General features: G+C 43.9%; 2 protein-coding genes across 4 annotated transcripts in view; one reads left to right on the top strand and one right to left on the bottom strand.

The window, feature by feature from the left end:
* Positions 1 to 867: 867 nt before the first annotated feature.
* smarca5 (SWI/SNF related, matrix associated, actin dependent regulator of chromatin, subfamily a, member 5) lies at positions 868 to 10003 on the top strand. 3 transcript variants are annotated; one of them, XM_061084257.1, is made up of 24 exons: positions 868 to 1115; positions 2204 to 2314; positions 2417 to 2583; positions 2673 to 2773; positions 3264 to 3364; positions 3475 to 3654; positions 4002 to 4157; positions 4264 to 4395; positions 4526 to 4594; positions 4715 to 4824; positions 4932 to 5158; positions 5371 to 5492; positions 5621 to 5773; positions 5866 to 5998; positions 6865 to 7013; positions 7111 to 7233; positions 7333 to 7440; positions 7569 to 7682; positions 7771 to 7893; positions 7997 to 8129; positions 8259 to 8377; positions 8538 to 8750; positions 8843 to 8953; positions 9540 to 10003. In XM_061084257.1, the coding sequence occupies exons 1-24, from the start codon at positions 1044 to 1046 to the stop codon at positions 9603 to 9605; spliced, it is 3093 nt and encodes a 1030-aa protein (XP_060940240.1). In that variant the 5' UTR covers positions 868 to 1043; the 3' UTR covers positions 9606 to 10003. The 3 variants fall into 3 exon arrangements, with proteins under 3 accessions (XP_060940240.1, XP_060940233.1, XP_060940225.1); XM_061084250.1 differs by having other exon boundaries at positions 2655 to 2773; XM_061084242.1 differs by having other exon boundaries at positions 7111 to 7440.
* Positions 10004 to 10991: 988 nt separating this feature from the next.
* The window catches only part of frem3 (Fras1 related extracellular matrix 3), a 30763-nt gene continuing 24452 nt past the window's right edge, over positions 10992 to 17302 (bottom strand). The window contains exons 11-24 of the mRNA XM_061093613.1: positions 17075 to 17257; positions 16840 to 16970; positions 15435 to 15593; positions 15034 to 15337; positions 14817 to 14948; positions 14405 to 14736; positions 13637 to 13829; positions 13446 to 13550; positions 12969 to 13096; positions 12743 to 12877; positions 12162 to 12288; positions 11865 to 12052; positions 11627 to 11773; positions 10992 to 11543 (exon numbers count right to left, since the gene is read on the bottom strand). Coding sequence (XP_060949596.1) covers positions 10992 to 11543; positions 11627 to 11773; positions 11865 to 12052; positions 12162 to 12288; positions 12743 to 12877; positions 12969 to 13096; positions 13446 to 13550; positions 13637 to 13829; positions 14405 to 14736; positions 14817 to 14948; positions 15034 to 15337; positions 15435 to 15593; positions 16840 to 16970; positions 17075 to 17257 — 2816 coding nt within the window. The remainder of the gene's footprint in view (positions 11544 to 11626; positions 11774 to 11864; positions 12053 to 12161; positions 12289 to 12742; positions 12878 to 12968; positions 13097 to 13445; positions 13551 to 13636; positions 13830 to 14404; positions 14737 to 14816; positions 14949 to 15033; positions 15338 to 15434; positions 15594 to 16839; positions 16971 to 17074; positions 17258 to 17302) is intronic.

Genomic DNA, 17302 nt, shown 5'->3' with positions numbered 1-17302 from the left:
ACACCGGAAGTGTCATGTGCAGAGTCCTGATTGATAACAATATTTAAATGTAGTAAAGCCGTAGTTGAGATATTTGTGAACTTATATACACTACACAAAAGGGGTCCGCGGAGGTACTGCAGGGGGGTCGCGACATTTTTGGGTGATTAGAAAGATGTTCATTTTTTTTTCTTTTACATTATAACATTTTTATATATTTTTTTTACATTATTTGTAATCCCCCCCTGCTTAAGTCTTTAAATAGATATTAACATGAATCCACTATATTGTAGCGAACGGATACATGGCGGCAGAGGACTATATCTTTCTGTGTATTATTTGAATAGCTTAGTATTGAATTCATAACACTTTTTTTTTAATATATTTTACTTTCTTTAAAAACAAAGTGAACTGCGCGCTTCCTTTTAATTTAATTTAATTTAATTTAATTTAATTTAATTTAATCTTATTTAATTTAATTTAATTTAATTTAATTTAATTTAATTTAATTTAATTTAATTTAATTTAATTTAATTTATTTTATTTTATTTTATTTTATTTTGTTTTATATATAATTTGTTGTTGTTTTTTTATTTTTTATTTTACCTCCTGCGTTTTGTGTTTTTAAGCATTTATTTTTTTTCCCTTATAACAGATTTTTTATTTGTTTAATGCACATTTGTACGTTTTTTTTATCATTATCATGCATAAATATAGTTAACATTAACAACTCTGGAAGGAATGGCATCAAAAACATGGAAGAACTCTTTCACGGTTGATAGAAAAGTTTCCCACGGTCGTGAAGGCAGCATCCCATAGTATCGCGAGAGCGCGCACGCACCGGTTAACATTAGTGGGCTGAGAGCGCGCGGCTGCCCGACAGAAATCCTTGCTAGCGCGGCTGCGGCTCCTGAGACGCTCCGGAGTCTTTCATCAGAAACAACCGGATTCTCCTCGTTTACCGAGACTCAGTCCGGAGAATCTCCAGCGGCTTCCACACCGGACGACCCCGGGCAGCTGATCACGGACCGTAGACCCGGACCGAGGGGGAAACTCGATAGAAAATGTCCGAAACCGAAAACTGCGCGCTGCCGCGGGAAGAGCTCCCTGAAGTTGAAGAAGCCGGAGCCGCCGAGGTAAAGACGGTGAAACCCCGGAGAGTCCCCTCTCATCACCGGGGACATTTCTCACCACACCCCCGGCAGGAGTCTAAAGTTTGACCCTCCTCTGTCTGTTGGATTCGGCTTCGTGAAAAACTTTCCCTGTTGTCGACGTCAATGCGGGCTGTGTTAGCTAGTCAGTCGGTTAGCTAGCGCTGTTAGCATTAGCTCTCTCCGGTGCTGAAGCTAACGTCACAGCGGTGAGGCCGGGCTCACGCTGCTAGCTTAGCCCCGTTAGCTTCACGATGATGGTCGCGGCGTGTGTTTTTGTTTACCACCGGGCCAGAGTCACTCGAAGGTCGGATCGTAGTGACCGTGATGCTGCGGTTCTCTTTTGGGGAAGCATTAGAACCGATGAGACCCGCAGCTGCAGCAGCAGCAGCCCGGGGCTCAGCTCGGTCCCATCGGGGTCTTTGTTTTCAGATGCTGCCTCACAGCTTCCCGGTCTGTCACTGGACTTCCGCTGCTGTTGTTGTGAAGAGGATCAACAAACTAACAGCAACAGAAACAGCTCTCACCTGTACACGTCGATATCTTAGATAAGATCAATATAAATTATTCAACACAGCACATGTTAATAAATTAACTCTTTAAAAACAACTCCATGAGATTAGATTACTACTCCACAGCACGTGCTGTATTACTCTTTCATTAACATGTCTTATATATTTTGTTATTTAATCAATACATTATCTCTATTCCAATTTTGGTCTAGTGATTTTATTTTATTATGTAACTAGGTAATAGTCTCTTTCTTATCATTTTATACCTCGTACTTTTATTTTATTATTCTTTGTTATACCTTTTTAGATTTTTACTTTGAGATTTATAAAGGTATGTCTTATCTTATGAAGAGTTAAGATATTATCCTCTGTACAAATATAACACGTCTCACATCGTCAAACTAAACTAAAGGAAGTCAATGCTGTTAGTCTCTGAGTGACTAGTATTAATTAAGTGTATTGACTATTGACCATATTCCTTTCTGCTGTTGTGTGGGGGCGAACATAAATTTAAAGAATATCCAAATAATAAAACGGTCTTCTGGTGTTCTTCCTGCTCAGGAGAAGTCTGACTCTTCAGATGCTGGAAAAGAGTCCTCCTCAGATGCCGGTCCAGATGGAGCAGAGGCACCATCTTCCTCAGCTGTTGCTCCCGGTTACGAGGAGAAAGTGGTAAGGGGGCCGGGCCCTGTAGCTCACATCGCACTCCACAACTCCCTGTTCTTAGATAAATACGTTAAAGACAATTTTTCCCCTGTGTGTGTGTGTGTATAGCAAACGGACCGGACCAACAGATTTGAGTACCTGTTGAAGCAAACAGAGCTGTTTGCTCATTTCATCCAACCAGCTGCACAGAAGACCCCTACCTCTCCACTGAAGATGAAACCAGGACGTCCTCGCGTAAAGAAAGATGAAAAGCAAAGCCTGCTGACTGCTGGAGAGTGAGTATATAACCCCCTTACTGTAGAAGTTTCACTCCTAAATAAAGTTCGCTCTTTTATGATTGGAAAAGGTTATCTGTGATTGACAGCAATCGCCACCGGCGGACGGAGCAGGAGGAGGATGAGGAGCTTCTGAGCGAAAGCACCAAGACGACCAATGTCTGCGCTCGTTTTGACGATTCTCCCTCTTGTAAGCAATTACCTGTTTTTATCTGAGAATAAGAGGAAGGAACTTTGTGAAATAGTTGTGGGAAGTCTTTTATTTACCATCAGATGGTAACTGTATCTATTAGAAGTCTGAGAAGGAGCCTTGTGTTCGAAATATCACTATTGCATATAAATCCATTAATGGGAGCTTAATGTTCAATGGAGTTTTGTTAATCTAGCACTCATTCAAAATACCCTAACTGGATGTGCGTGCTGCTCCCATGTTTTGGGGAATTATGATCTGGAGTCTGATTGGAGTCTTAAATCCTGACTGACAAAGTTTACAGATAACCTGCTTTGAGAAATAATTGTCTGTGCACAACACTCGCATTAACACTCCGTTAAATGTAACATTTCCTACGTTTAAAATGCATAGTGGATTGTTGACATCTTAAAGATCTCGATATAAAACTGTCAGTTGGCCCACCCTAATGCAAAAGTGATCATTATTTGTGTTTTTGTCCCACATCTAGATGTCAAAGCTGGGAAAATGAGGGACTATCAGGTCCGTGGCTTGAACTGGCTCATCTCTTTGTATGAAAATGGCATCAATGGCATCCTCGCTGATGAAATGGTGAGTGGCTCTCTTGCGTTCAAAAGCATCACTTTTACATTATGTGTGTATATTCAGTTTTTCCATGTATTGTCCCGCCTGACACCCTCTCTCGCTCTGCCGTTTCTTAGGGTTTGGGTAAAACTCTACAGACTATCGCCCTGCTGGGTTACATGAAGCACTACAGAAACATCCCGGGTCCCCACATGGTGCTGGTGCCCAAGTCCACCTTGTACAACTGGATGAACGAGTTCAAACGATGGGTGCCTTCTCTTCGTGCAGTCTGCCTGATTGGAGACAGAGACCAGAGGGTAGGCTGCGTCTGAATGTTGTGATTATCTGGAAGGTGACATTCAACTGAAAATATGATTTTTAATTTTTTTTATATTTTGTTTTTCAGTCTGTAATGCTTCATATTAGATGGATTGCAGTCGGTCAAGCCACGTTGTAGCATAGTAGCTTCAGTTTGTACAGAATAACCATTTTCAGCATCTCAATTTTGGTGTCTGGTTTGGGGGTATTGTTACTATCATCGCTGATAATCCGAAAATTGTGCTCAAGATGGCCAAGGACGATATGCTGAATTAGCATTGTAAATTCTAGGTTACTGTCACAGGTCAAGAAAATAAAATGCTGAACACGTTGGCCTTGTTCTCAGAGTGCTTTGATCCGAGATGTGCTGCTGCCTGGAGAGTGGGATGTGTGCGTCACATCCTACGAGATGCTCATCATTGAAAAGACTGTGTTCAAGAAGTTCAACTGGAGGTACCTCGTGATCGACGAAGCCCACAGGATCAAGAATGAGAAATCAAAGGTCCGACAATAAAACGGATATTCACATGTTTCACAACCACTTTTCTTTTACATTTAATGTAGCAGGGTAGTCCAGTAAAGCTTAAGCTTTGTTTGTTTTCCCACAGCTATCAGAAATTGTACGAGAATTCAAGACCACCAATCGTTTACTGCTGACTGGAACACCTCTTCAAAACAACCTCCACGAGCTGTGGGCTCTGCTCAACTTCCTGCTGCCTGACGTCTTTAACTCGTCAGAGGTGAGAACTGATAAGAATCAAGGGGGAATTTACTGAAAACATAACCTCCTCACTTCAAGTCTGTTAAGTAGAACAGTGTTTTCCCCAGTGGAACTAAACTTTCAAATTTTAATTTCTCCTCCCCCTTAAGGACTTTGACTCCTGGTTCGACACAAACAACTGCTTGGGTGACACGAAGTTGGTTGAACGTCTTCACACTGTATGTATTGAATTTCCTCCATGACAACTTTTAGCTGAGCTGTTCTTTCAAATTCATTCTAAATATATAATTCTTGCGTGGATTGTAGCTTTTTAAAGCCACTGTTTTTCTTTTGTGTAGGTTCTACGTCCTTTCTTGCTCCGTCGTATTAAAGCGGACGTGGAGAAAAGTTTGCTCCCAAAAAAAGAGATCAAGATGTACGTGGGCCTGAGCAAGATGCAGCGAGAGTGGTAAGCAGTTGATCTTTACATGTTCAAAATGTAGCCCCAAGCACCCCTCCTCCTCCTCCATCTTTAACGTAGGTAATGTAATATGGACCTGTTTTGCAACACCTCAGGTACACAAAGATTCTGATGAAGGACATTGACATTCTGAACTCGATGGGTAAGACAGACAAGATGCGCCTGCTGAACGTTCTCATGCAGCTCAGGAAATGTTGCAACCACCCGTACCTGTTCGACGGAGCTGAGCCAGGTCCTCCGTACACAACTGACCTGCATCTGGCCGTGAACAGCGGGAAGATGGTGGTGCTGGAAAAGCTGCTACCCAAGATGAAGCAGCAGGGTATGTGGATCATCACTGGAATGTCCTCTTCTTTTTCAATCAGCATTTCATTAAAAAACTGTTCATATATTGTGAACAAAGATGTGCAGAATGTGCATAGCAGTCATAATATATCGAAGTGAATATTCTTGGCATAGTCAATATTAAAACATACCCAGAGGTAATTAAACTCTTCTGTACATTTAACTTACAACCATTATCCATTTTCCCAGGTTCCCGTGTGCTCATCTTCAGTCAGATGACCAGGGTGCTGGACATCTTGGAGGACTACTGCATGTGGAGGAACTATAACTACTGTCGCTTGGATGGTCAGACGCCGCATGAGGAAAGACAGGTAAGACCCTCACTTTCTCCAATTATGTTACAAGTCAGGGTCTACGAGATTAGATTTACATTAAGTGAGTGTGTGTATTGAGTGTAATATGAGACACTCAAGCTTCTAGTATCTTTGCTTATTTTCAGATCTCTATCAACGCATTCAATGAGCCCGGCAGCCCTAAGTTCATCTTCATGTTGAGCACCAGGGCCGGTGGGTTGGGCATCAACCTGGCAACAGCCGACGTCGTCATCCTATACGACTCGGACTGGAACCCTCAAGTCGACCTGCAGGCCATGGTTCGTACTTTGAAGTAGTTTAGGGATAGATAACGGAACACTGTTGGTTTCTGACACGGAATAACGTAATTAGTTTGATCTTCTCATTTCAGGACCGAGCTCACAGGATTGGTCAGCAGAAGCAGGTACGCGTCTTTCGTTTCATCACCGAAAACACAGTGGAGGAGAGGATCGTAGAGAGGGCCGAGATGAAACTGCGGCTGGACTCCATTGTCATCCAGCAAGGTAAATCCTCATCAGCTGAGCTATGATTTCAAGTGAACGTGGCCATAAAAGCAAGTTTTAACATCCTCATGTGCTATGAGAGAGAGAGCAGATTGAACCTGTCATACTTAAACAGATTTGATCGAAATTCTGAAATAATATTCAAGAATTAGCATTTATCAGTACAGAATTTTCTAGATCAGAGGTCTTCAACAGGGGGTCTGCGGAGGTACTGCAGGGGGGTCGCGAAATCTTTGGTTGATCAGACAATTTTTATTTTTTATTTTCAAACCAATCCTTTTTCAACAAATTTAAATGTCTTTAAATACACTAACATGCATCAAACATATTGTGAGGCTGATATGACCCTCTGCCTGACAACCTCCATCTGTCCAAGATTAGATAAATTGTGTGCCACCCATCAGGGTCCGACATCTCACTAATGTTGGAGTATGTGTGCCATCCACAGATAGCTTGAGGATTCACTGTCTCTTCTACATGTTTAAAATAAAATCATGAATATGTGAATTACTTTAATAGCTCAGTGTTGTATGCAAGATGTATGTTTATAAATGGCAGTGGCATGGCCCCCCTGTACCCTGCACATGTTTAAATTAAAAACATGAATATATGAACCTGTGTAATATTTTAATTGCTTAGTATTGAATGCACAATAACAGGGTAGCTATGTTTATATATGGCACTAGGCCAAGTGTAATATAAAACACAATTTTATACAATATATATAGTAGGGGATCCCTGCTCCATCTCTCCACCCGTTTGGGGGTCCTTGGCCTGAAAAACATTGAAGAAACCTGTTCTAGATTGTAAATAAAATAAGATGGGAGGTGGGAAGTGATCGTTTATGGGGTTTCTTTGTTTTACAGGAAGACTCGTGGATCCGAACGCAAACAAGCTGGGCAAGGATGAGATGCTGTCCATCATCCGTCACGGTGCCACACACGTGTTCGCTTCCAAAGATAGTGAGATCACAGATGATGACATTGATGAAATCCTCGAGAGAGGTGAAAGAAAGGTGAGCAAAAGAGTCAATCTCTTGATCAGCATTTCCTAATGAAAGCATTTCCTTGCATGAAATTTAAACAGAAAACTCTGATCTTGTCATATGCTAGACCATGGAGATGAAAGAGAAGATGTCGAATCTGGGTGAGAGTACCCTGAGAAACTTCACCATGGACACAGAGAACAGCAGCGTGTACAAATTTGAAGGAGAGGACTATAGAGAGAAGAAAAAGGTAAAGAAACCAACAACATCAGTAATCTGTCTTTTTACTCAATCCAGCGACAGAAACCCTCGAGACATTACCATATTTCCTTCATTTGTCTTCATTCAGGTCATTAACAACTGGATCGAGCCGCCCAAGCGAGAGAGGAAAGCCAATTACGCTGTGGATGCCTACTTTAGAGAAGCCCTGCGTGTCAGTGAACCCAAAGCACCCAAGGTATGGACTGATCATTGTCCCGAGGGAAAAAAATATAAGAAAGAATGTGTAATGTCAGCGTCCTTATGATGGATGGTTTGTGATCCGGTTTGTGAAGCAACATTTGTCTATTTGACTCGATTTCCCAGGCTCCTCGTCCTCCCAAGCAGCCAAATGTCCAGGACTTCCAGTTCTTCCCCCCTCGTCTCTTTGAGCTTCTTGAAAAGGAAATTCTCTTCTATAGGAAGACCATAGGCTACAAGGTACAAATACATATTCCAGACAAGACTGGGTTTGCTTTTAATGTCTTTAGAAATATCTCTAAGTCGTTCTGTGGCCTTGTCTTCTCAGGTTCCCCGTAACCCGGAAATGCAGAACTCTGCTACGGCGCAGAAGGAGGAGCAGGCTAAGATTGACGAGGCCGAGGCTCTCACAGAGGAGGAACTGGAGGAGAAGGAGAACCTGCTGCAACAGGTACTGAATCTTCTCAATCAATGGTCTTAATTTTTGACTGGTTTACTGCAAATCCAGAACCTTGTTTGTGTGCACACTGTGATTATTTGTACCGTCTCTGCAGGGATTTACTATTTGGAACAAACGTGACTTCAACCAGTTCATCAAAGCCAATGAGAAGTGGGGAAGAGATGATATCGAGAACATCGCCAGAGAAGTGGAGGGGAAAACCCCTGAAGAAGTCATGGAATATTCTGGTAAAACATCTAGCTGTCCTCTTCTGCCTGGAAAGCAAAACCAAATCTATGACTCTGGCTATGACTGTTTTACAGCAAAATTAGGCGGTAGATGCATGATTTTGATTTAATATTGTCTTGTTCCTCCAGCTGTTTTCTGGGAGCGCTGCAATGAGCTGCAGGACATCGAGAAGATCATGTCCCAGATCGAGAGAGGAGAGGCCAGGATTCAGAGAAGGATTAGCATCAAGAAAGCACTTGACTCAAAGGTAGCCAACTGTTCACTTGTGGTTTAAACAAATTACTTTGATCCGGTTAAAGTCTTCGACTCTAAATCTCTCTCTGATCCCGTAACTGTCTCTTAATCACATTATCCTCAGTTCCTGGTTAATTAATGGTCCCTCAACGTGTTCCCATCTCCTCGCTTAGATTGGTCGCTACAAGGCTCCCTTCCATCAGCTCCGTATTTCCTACGGCACCAACAAAGGCAAGAACTACACGGAGGAAGAGGACCGCTTCCTCATCTGTATGCTCCACAAGCTGGGCTTCGACAAGGAGAGCGTGTACGATGAGCTGCGCCAGTGCATCCGTAACTCGCCCCAGTTCCGCTTCGACTGGTTCCTCAAGTCCAGGACCGCCATGGTGAATTTTGGCTTCTTTTCACCATTCGTGCTGTATTTATATATTTATCTGCTTAATGATTAAAGTGGTGTTTTTGTGAATTTGTTGTACAGGAGCTTCAGAGACGATGCAACACCCTAATTACGCTGATAGAGAGAGAGAACATGGAGCTGGAGGAGAGGGAGAAGGCGGAGAAGAAGAAACGAGGACCAAAGGGTGCATCAGTAAGTCATGAATCCAAAGTCATTCAACAGAAGGGAAACAACTGGTTTGTCCTTGCTGCTAAAGTAGTTAAAATTCTAAACAATATTAATCTGGTGCTAGGTGATGTTTTGACAGCTGGGTCTTGGTACAATACCAAAGGGATTTTGTAAACATATTTTTAATACCTTGCTTTGAGTCAAATGTTTTCTTAACACACATGTACAAGAACTTTGCTGTTCAAAATAAAAAGAAGTTGATGTTTTAATTGGAAACAAACAAAAATAGAAACTCCAGTCCAGAAATAGAACAGGATTATGGCGGATGTTTACGATTTTTTTCTCTTTCCGCTCCTTCTGGTTAATTGAATGTGTAAAAGTATATTTTTTTGTAGAAGTATTTTTGGATTACACTGAAATTAGCTAGACAAACCAAATTCTGAAAGTCCTGTGTGTTTGATACATTAATCCACCATGATCTGCTTTATATGCCGACTGTCACTCTTTATAGTAACTCTCCTTACTTCCTCCAAACTTCTCACACCACTACTTTTGCTCGAAACTCAATTCCTGCCCATTTATCTTTCGTCCTCTTTGTCTCTTCTTCCAGGCTCAGAAACGGAAGTCAGAGGGAACCCCCGACGGTCGCGGACGCAGGAAGAAGCTCAAGTTGTGAAGCTGTTGACGAGCAGCAGTATCTGAATTTGAGAGCGCATCCAGCAGTACTGTTAGTTCTAGTGTCTGTGTTTGTTTAGCAGGTTCTGTGTTAAACACCCGACGGACTGATCTGGTCGTTTTTTAGGTTTTTAGGAAGTGCTCCTCTATAAGCCGGCCTCGTCGTCACTGGCCCTGAACACTGCAGCTGTGCTGGTTTAGTTATTGTTTCCTAGTCCTTTTTTTACTAGTACTTCATTGAAATAAATGTATTTATGCCTGTTGGTTGTACTACATTCCATTGCTTGAGACGATATGTACCTTCTTTTTTTTTTTTAAGAAAAACATTTGTTCTTTTATCTTCCTATGTGAAGTAGAAAATGTCTTTTGAAACATCACCAATAAACCACCCCCCTTTTTTAAAAATGTGTGTGCACTATATTAAATAAAACACAGATTCAAAAAAAGGACATTTATATTTGGCAGTTGAAGTGTACAAACATCCAAACACTATAAACTGACACAAAATTAAAAAGCCATAAAATTCAACTAACAATTGGCACATTCAAATATACTGTAGAGGAATATTCATAATGTTTGATACTGCACTTGTTTTTTCTCCGAACTTGACTGACAAACTAGAAATAAGTATAGTTCATGATTCTTCAAGTTTCACCAGGTTGTAATACATTTTAGTCCTGCTGTGAAATGTACACAGATTGTTTTTGCATCGACTTCAGCCACATTAACCTGAATTTTTTTTTATAAAATCTGCATTCTCAAGACAAGAGACGACATTTAAAAATCCCTTTCGGTGACACCATGGTGATATTGTTAAGTCAGCGGTGGGCTGGTATGCTGAAGGCTTCTGGAAGCACAACAGACAAAATAGCAATATTAACAATCATTTATCACATTATCATTCTTTAAGGTCAACTAACATTCAATCTGCTTTTGCTCTAGACAAAACAAATAAATGAAAACAGTGAATCACAGTAATAAAAAAAAAACTTGATAAACTAATTATTTTTAAAGGAGGAACATAGAAAATGTTTCACTTAATGGTTGCCTTTTACTTGGTAAATAATCGCATTCAGTAAATTAGGATTTTCATGCACTTTGCAACCGGTAAAGCTGGGGAATATTTTAAAGGCCTCTACATACATCCATGATTCAGAATAGGCAATAACCTATAATACATTACAGCGAGAACTAACCACCCTCAGAGATCAGTGAGAACACTGGTGCTTCCTCTGTGCGTGGGCCACACACACGTTCTGTGCCGTCCACCTGGTTGTTCTTGGCTCCTCAGTGCTACGAGAGTTGGGCATTGAAGGCACATTGGTGAGGGAGACTACAATAGTCTTTTATTTTTAAATAGCAGGCGGGTGCTTGAGGTGGTCCACATCTAGACCTCAGAGCTGTCTGAGCTGCTCCACATGCCTGCTGGGCCCTGGCTGTGACCCCCGTACGCAGAAGAGGTTGAGGTGGCGTACGGCGGGAACTGGCTGCTCTTTTCCCGCCTCTTGCGTCGCAGCAGCAGGATAACAACGGTGGCGATGAGGCAGATGAGCAGGACCAGGCCGATGAGCCCCACCAACATGGGCACGGTGGAGGTGTCGGCCGGCTCCCTACCAGAGCTCTCCAGCTGGGGGCGCTCCGGGAGACCGTCGCGGTTTGGGGACCAGGGCTGGCGCTGGCTGACCACCATGCGGTCCGCCCGGTCCAGAGAGATGTGCTGGATGTTGGTGCCGCGGTTGTTGTCGACACCGATGTCCTGGGCCACATCGGGGTTAGAGAGAGCCGGGGCGGCGCGGCGGTGGCGAGCGTGGGGCTGCACAGCCGAGGAAACGCTGTGATGGAGGTACTCCACACTGCGCTTGCCAATGTTGCGGTTGGCGTTTTCCTTGGAGCGGACGGTGTAGATAGTGTGGATGAACCATTCTCGACCGGCAGCCACCTGGGGAGAGAGATAGTTCAGCTTGATCCTTCTGTGTCTACGTGTTAATATGCAACTCATGAATATCGTAAGTATTCAAAGACCTGGAAAAGTGGAGATGACGACAGCGTGAATCCGTCTGACCCCGGCTGTTTGACCAAAGACAGAGCTCCAGCTGTGTCCTGGGCCAGTGTGGCCTTAAAAGCAACATCGCCAAACGCTGAAGCTTGAGTGTCTGGCTGGGCCTTGTCCTGCAGAGCAACACACACAGAAATCAGGAATGAGATTCAGCTCATTCAGCTTCAACAACACAACCCAAAGTCTAGTCCTTTCGGTTCTTACCAGAATCTTGAATCTGTAAAGCAGAGTTGAAGCGTCGGCCAGGCAGCCGTACTCCTTGTTGGTTGGGTTGTATTTGGGAACGTAGCCGTCTGCTCCTGTGCAGAGGAAAACCTTCTCGATGCTGCAGGAGAACGAGTCGCCCAGATTCTGGACCGGGTCCACCATCACACGGCCGTAGATCATGGAGCCTGAAGCAAAAGAACAGGTGGAATGGTAAGAGGGACTACAATATGGGATTCTCTCAGGGTCATGAGCTGTAATTTGACTTAAGGCCCCTGGGTGGCAGTGTTGTCGTACCGTCTGAGAAAGCAGCATCAGACCCCTCTCCGAAGCCCAGGGAGCCATCGGACAACCACAAGTCCTTCTTGGACAACAGGAACATCTGAGTGTTGAGGCTGAACTCTGCTGCAACCGGGTCGCTCACCTGGAACAAACGACATGGGTGATCATACCCAGACCAGATCAGTGTTTAGGAATAAACAGCAATAAGCAATGGGTTTAAAAACCTTGGTAGAGAGATGGGTTAGGGTTAGGGATTTTTCTTTTCACTTTCTTTAACTTTCTTAGCATTTCATAATGAGATGAGCCCTTTCCCATGTGCCCTTCTAGATGTATTTGTTCATTCTAAAAACCATTGGGAGCTAGATAATGTAACCATTGTTTTCTGAACTATATTCCAATTAGTTTTGAGGTATATTGATATTTCCGACTTGCCGACTAACCCGAGAAACAATAAAACCATATTCAACCTATTTGAAAGTCTAAATGATTGTTTAGTTGGCATTTTGCCGTGTCCTCATTAAAAATCTGTGCTGTCACTGATGTAAAATAAATATATAATGAGGGGGGGGGATTTATGTCAGGGTGTCCAGACGAACCTGCTGGAAGCGAATGTCCATGTCAAAGGTCAGCGGCTCTCTTGGGTGGCAGACAGGCGGGATGCTGAACTCTCCGTTGGGGGAGGCGATGCAGGGGGTCATCTTCACCGTGTAGGTTCCAGAGTAATCTCGCACCTACGTCACACGGGAACGATGTTAGCGCTTGGGGTTAAGTGTGTGAGGTCTGCTTTACAGTGGGATTTTTCTTTTCTCAGCGACGACTCACAGCAAAGTCTGAGACGAAGCTCCACTGCTGCATGGGCTGGTTGTAGGTGGGCTCGGTCCTGACGAGGCCGAGGGTGAACGTCAGCCCGGGGTGGTCGGCGCACATCACCATGGAGGACACGCTGGTCCCTGAAAACAAGCGTAAACACCGTCATAAGTCTTCAACGTTGTGTTAAAGTTGTGTTCATCTTTTATTGTATTTATAGAGTGACCCTTTTTGTATTGTTTGTGCCACTTGCTTCCTAACTGTAAACGCCTGCAGGGTGATTTTGACATTTGCTGAAATGACCTCTGGCACTTAAACACAGGAAGGACCCCCAATGTGGAACTCCAGGAATAGATGAAGAGGGGACGTGGGCCACAGGGTAATCCAATATGTGGCTGCTTGTATAGAATGACCCCACAGAATAGGTTTAGGGTGTGGTTGGGTGGGTATGTGTGTCTTGGTGTGTGTGTGTGCATGTCAGCAGCTCTCTACCTGGATGAGACATCACAAACTGTCCCCTGAAGCGAGCCTCAGTCTTGAAGTGGACAACCAGACGGCCCTCCTCATTTATCCGCATGCTGGTGGGGTACATGGCTCCTATGAGAACAGAGAGTAGAGTTTTACAAATGTCAGTTTCCTGTCCAACCAACCGGGAGCTGCATGGTTCCTGGGGGAGGCCGTACCTTGCAGCTCAGACTCAGGAGGGCTGCCGATGCCGTCCTGCCACAGAATAGCCGTATCGTACACGAAGGTGAGTTTGAGCTCGGACTGCAGGTCGAAATGCTGCCACCCCCCCACAGCCACGGGAGAGTGGAAGACGTAGGACACGAAGAGTGGGACACGCAAGGTGACGTAGGACTGGACGAGGTTCAGCACCTGAACAAGACGGAAGAAAAGAGACAATTTGGAGAAAGCTGTGTTTTTAACATAGACACATAGACATGGGCATTTTTCTTAACAAGTTTGGTTTAAATTAGTTATTTGATGCTATAAAAAGCAGGGTGAAACATCATGATTGACAGCTGAGACTGACTCACAATTGGTACAGTGTGTATTTGGGCAGGGCCGCGATACCTGCTCCAAATGACTTCAAAAGCACAAGATGGTGCCGCCCTTATCCGAGATATTTTAGCTTAATTTTGTACAGAAATCTTTATATACAGTCTATGGATTGTGTCCTCTGCTGTGTTTAATCAATCAATGTCTCAAACTTTATTTATACAGCACCTTTCAAACCAATCAAATGCAATTCTAAGTCAGATTTCAGATTTGGAGAATAATGAAGCAATTGGTAGTAGAAAAAACAACAATAGAATAAAGTCAAGATAATAAAATCCATATAAGAAACTACCAAAAATGTAGGTAATAACTTCAGTGTTCTATATGCATGGAAAAATTTACATGGATTTAATTTGACCTTTCAAGCTGTTTTTCCTCGGTGTATTACCTACCTGTCCATCTGTACCGATGGAGCCTCCGCAGTCATTCAGGAGCTCGGACATGTCGTAGTAGCTGGTGAACTCCCACAGGCAGGCCTCCAGGTTGAGGTTCCTGTAGAAGCGCAGAGAGTTGGCCGAACGCATGACGTTGCTGTACTGGTATGGTGAAGTCTCCCCGATGATCTCCGGGTTCTTTGTGGCGTCGGTGATGAAGCCGTGGCCCGTTTGGATCTCATTGAAGTCCAGGAGGTTGGAGCAGCGGTGGTTTCCCACCCGTGTGCCGTCCGGGCTCAGGGTGAGCTCGAAGTTGGACATAGGGCGCGTGGAGATCACCGGCAACATGCCTGTCGAGAGCAGGAAGCTTGTTGTTATTCGGATTTACTTCAGATTAATGACTAATAATGAGCGTATGTTGAAAGCTTACCATCCATGTGAGGCATGTTGACGGTCAGTTTGATGAGGTTGGGGAAGTCTGGGTCGTCTGGGCCGGTGTAACGGATCTTAGCAGAAAAAGGTTCGGCTCCGACAGTCCCCTGGATGCGAGGCTGACACATACCTGCCAAGAGTTAAAGTCAGCTAAAGCAATTATCTCCATATCAGCACAACACTCTTCACCCGAGTCTCCTCTGCGTTCCGCTCACCCTCCTCCTTGCTGATCACAGCTATGGGACTGGACAGCTCCAGGCCTGCGTCTCCGTTGGCGTTGAAGGCTCTCGCCGCACACTGGACCCTAGAGCCGGCTTGGAAGTAGATTGAATCCAAGGTGATGGACTTGGTGTTGGTGAAGAAAGTGTTGGTGTCCACCTCCCTCATGGGGCTGGTCACGCCATCGGACCCGGTGGGAGCGCTGACCAGCCAGCGGTACTGGGTGAGGGTGTCGTTGATGTTCTCCGAAGAGCAGATGGAGCCAGTTTTGTCAAAGTCGTTGTACTTAGGGTTGCAGGCCTGATAGAGAAGAACAGATGGTTAATGAACATATAGTCTTTTAACAACCATTCAAGTTCTGTATTTTCAGAAAGTGAAGCAGCAGCATCCCACTCACCGTCACACAGACAACAGGGTATCCGTTTTGTGGCTGGGGCTTGTCTTTGGTTTTCACGGTGTCATCGTACATGAGCAGGGAGACCACCTGGGGCACTGCAGGGAAGGTGACGTCTGCTACACTGTCCATCTCCTCAATGTAGACGATGGCTTTGTTCATCTGGAGAGGACAAGAAAGTTAGCAGTTTGTCAACTTTAGAAACTGGCTAAAGATGTTACAGTTTCGTTCTGATCCATGGACAAAGGAAGAGCTAAATAAATTATTATGCTGATACTGCGACTGTGTAGTCATTTTTTAGTTTGACTTTCCAGATCCAAAATCTCATTCTTTCTTGAGACACTACTTTGAACCCCTTTGAATATCACACAGATGTTACCAATAGCAACAACCGATAACCTGCTCTCCTCCTAGTCTGTGTGGGTCTTTCTCCAGAATACAGTTTCTCTCCAGATCTTTTCAAAGTCCTGATACTTGACAATGTGATGCTGATGAGCCAAAAGATAAAGTATTGGGTTATTCATGAAACTTATTCTAAAATATAACTTAACAAGTCATTTTACCAAAGGCTGGTCTTGATAGTCCCCCTCTAACAAATCACGACGTATTTTTCACAAAATTATGTAGTTTGTTTGATTACTCACACTACCATTTTCCTTAAGATTGGCAGCCAGTATATTAAAGCCATTACCTTTCAGTACATTGTGCATTTTACAGGCCATTAACATGCAATCCTAACTCTGAGCTATTCCACACAATTTGATGGCATTTCACACATACAGTGTACGTGGTGCTGCGGCTGCATGATCGTCTTACAGGGTCGTAACACATGGGTCATGGGTCTGATAAACTTTAAATTTAGATTCCTCCTGCACAAAGCCCTTATAGTCTGTGTGTTGATTGAGATATGACCCAAAATATCACCACGATTATCTACAAGTCTCTTCTGGTTCAGATTAAGATGAAAAATACTTGATTATGAGGACTGCTTTGGATGCAAATTAGCCATTTTTTTGTCATCTACCATAAAAGCTCAAGACAATTTAGCCAGAGACAAAGCTATTTCTGTCACGTGAACAGTACCTGCCTGATGTGGAGTACAGGGTTAGAATATCACGGTTCTGTTTATAGGTTCGTCTACTGTTTGGCTCGGCTGGGACATTCCCCTCAGCATCTCATTCCAAACCGGACAAGCTTTTTATATAACTCTGTGGTTCAGGCTTGCTGACAGCAATGCCAGCTGCTGCCTGGCTATTTAAACATGGGGCTGACATGACCGGGCGCACGCTCACGTGTGTAGATGTACAGCACTGTACATGTGCACACGCAGGATTTGAGGATTTACATCTGATTGTGTGTGTGGGTCTGATTGTGTGTGTGTCTGATTGTGTGTGTGCCATTGTCTCACCTGTACTTCAGCCACCATGTTGTCGTCAGGCTTCATTTGCACGATGAAGGCCTCTCTCATCTCTCTCTGACCGTCGTAGAGGATCTCGATCTCCACAAAGTGTTCCTTCTCACCCTCCTTGAACTCAACATCTTAGAAACCCAGACAAAGGAGTGAGGAACAAGCCAAACGATCAAATCTCCGACATAAAATTGCGACAGGAGGCCTTGAGTCGGCCACTAAACCGGGTTCTTACCCTCTGACAGCGGGTTGTAGTCCTCCCCAGAGGTCGCAGAGCCGTCTTTGGTGTGCACTCTCACTACTGAGACCTTGGATGTGTCTCCGATACGCAGGATAGGAATCTTCACTATCGCCATTTCTCCTTTGACCTGGGGTTCACGAATACTGTACTTGATCTCAGAGAAACGAATGATGGGCTCTGGACGAGGAAACAGAAGGAACTTGTGAGCAAAAAAACACCATC

The sequence above is a fragment of the Limanda limanda genome, chromosome 2 (genome assembly GCF_963576545.1).
Source record: "Limanda limanda chromosome 2, fLimLim1.1, whole genome shotgun sequence".
In the NCBI taxonomy this organism is placed as follows: Eukaryota; Metazoa; Chordata; class Actinopteri; order Pleuronectiformes; family Pleuronectidae; genus Limanda; species Limanda limanda.
The sequence above is the reverse complement of the archived record's forward strand: the minus strand, read 5'-3'. Positions and strand labels throughout refer to the sequence as shown.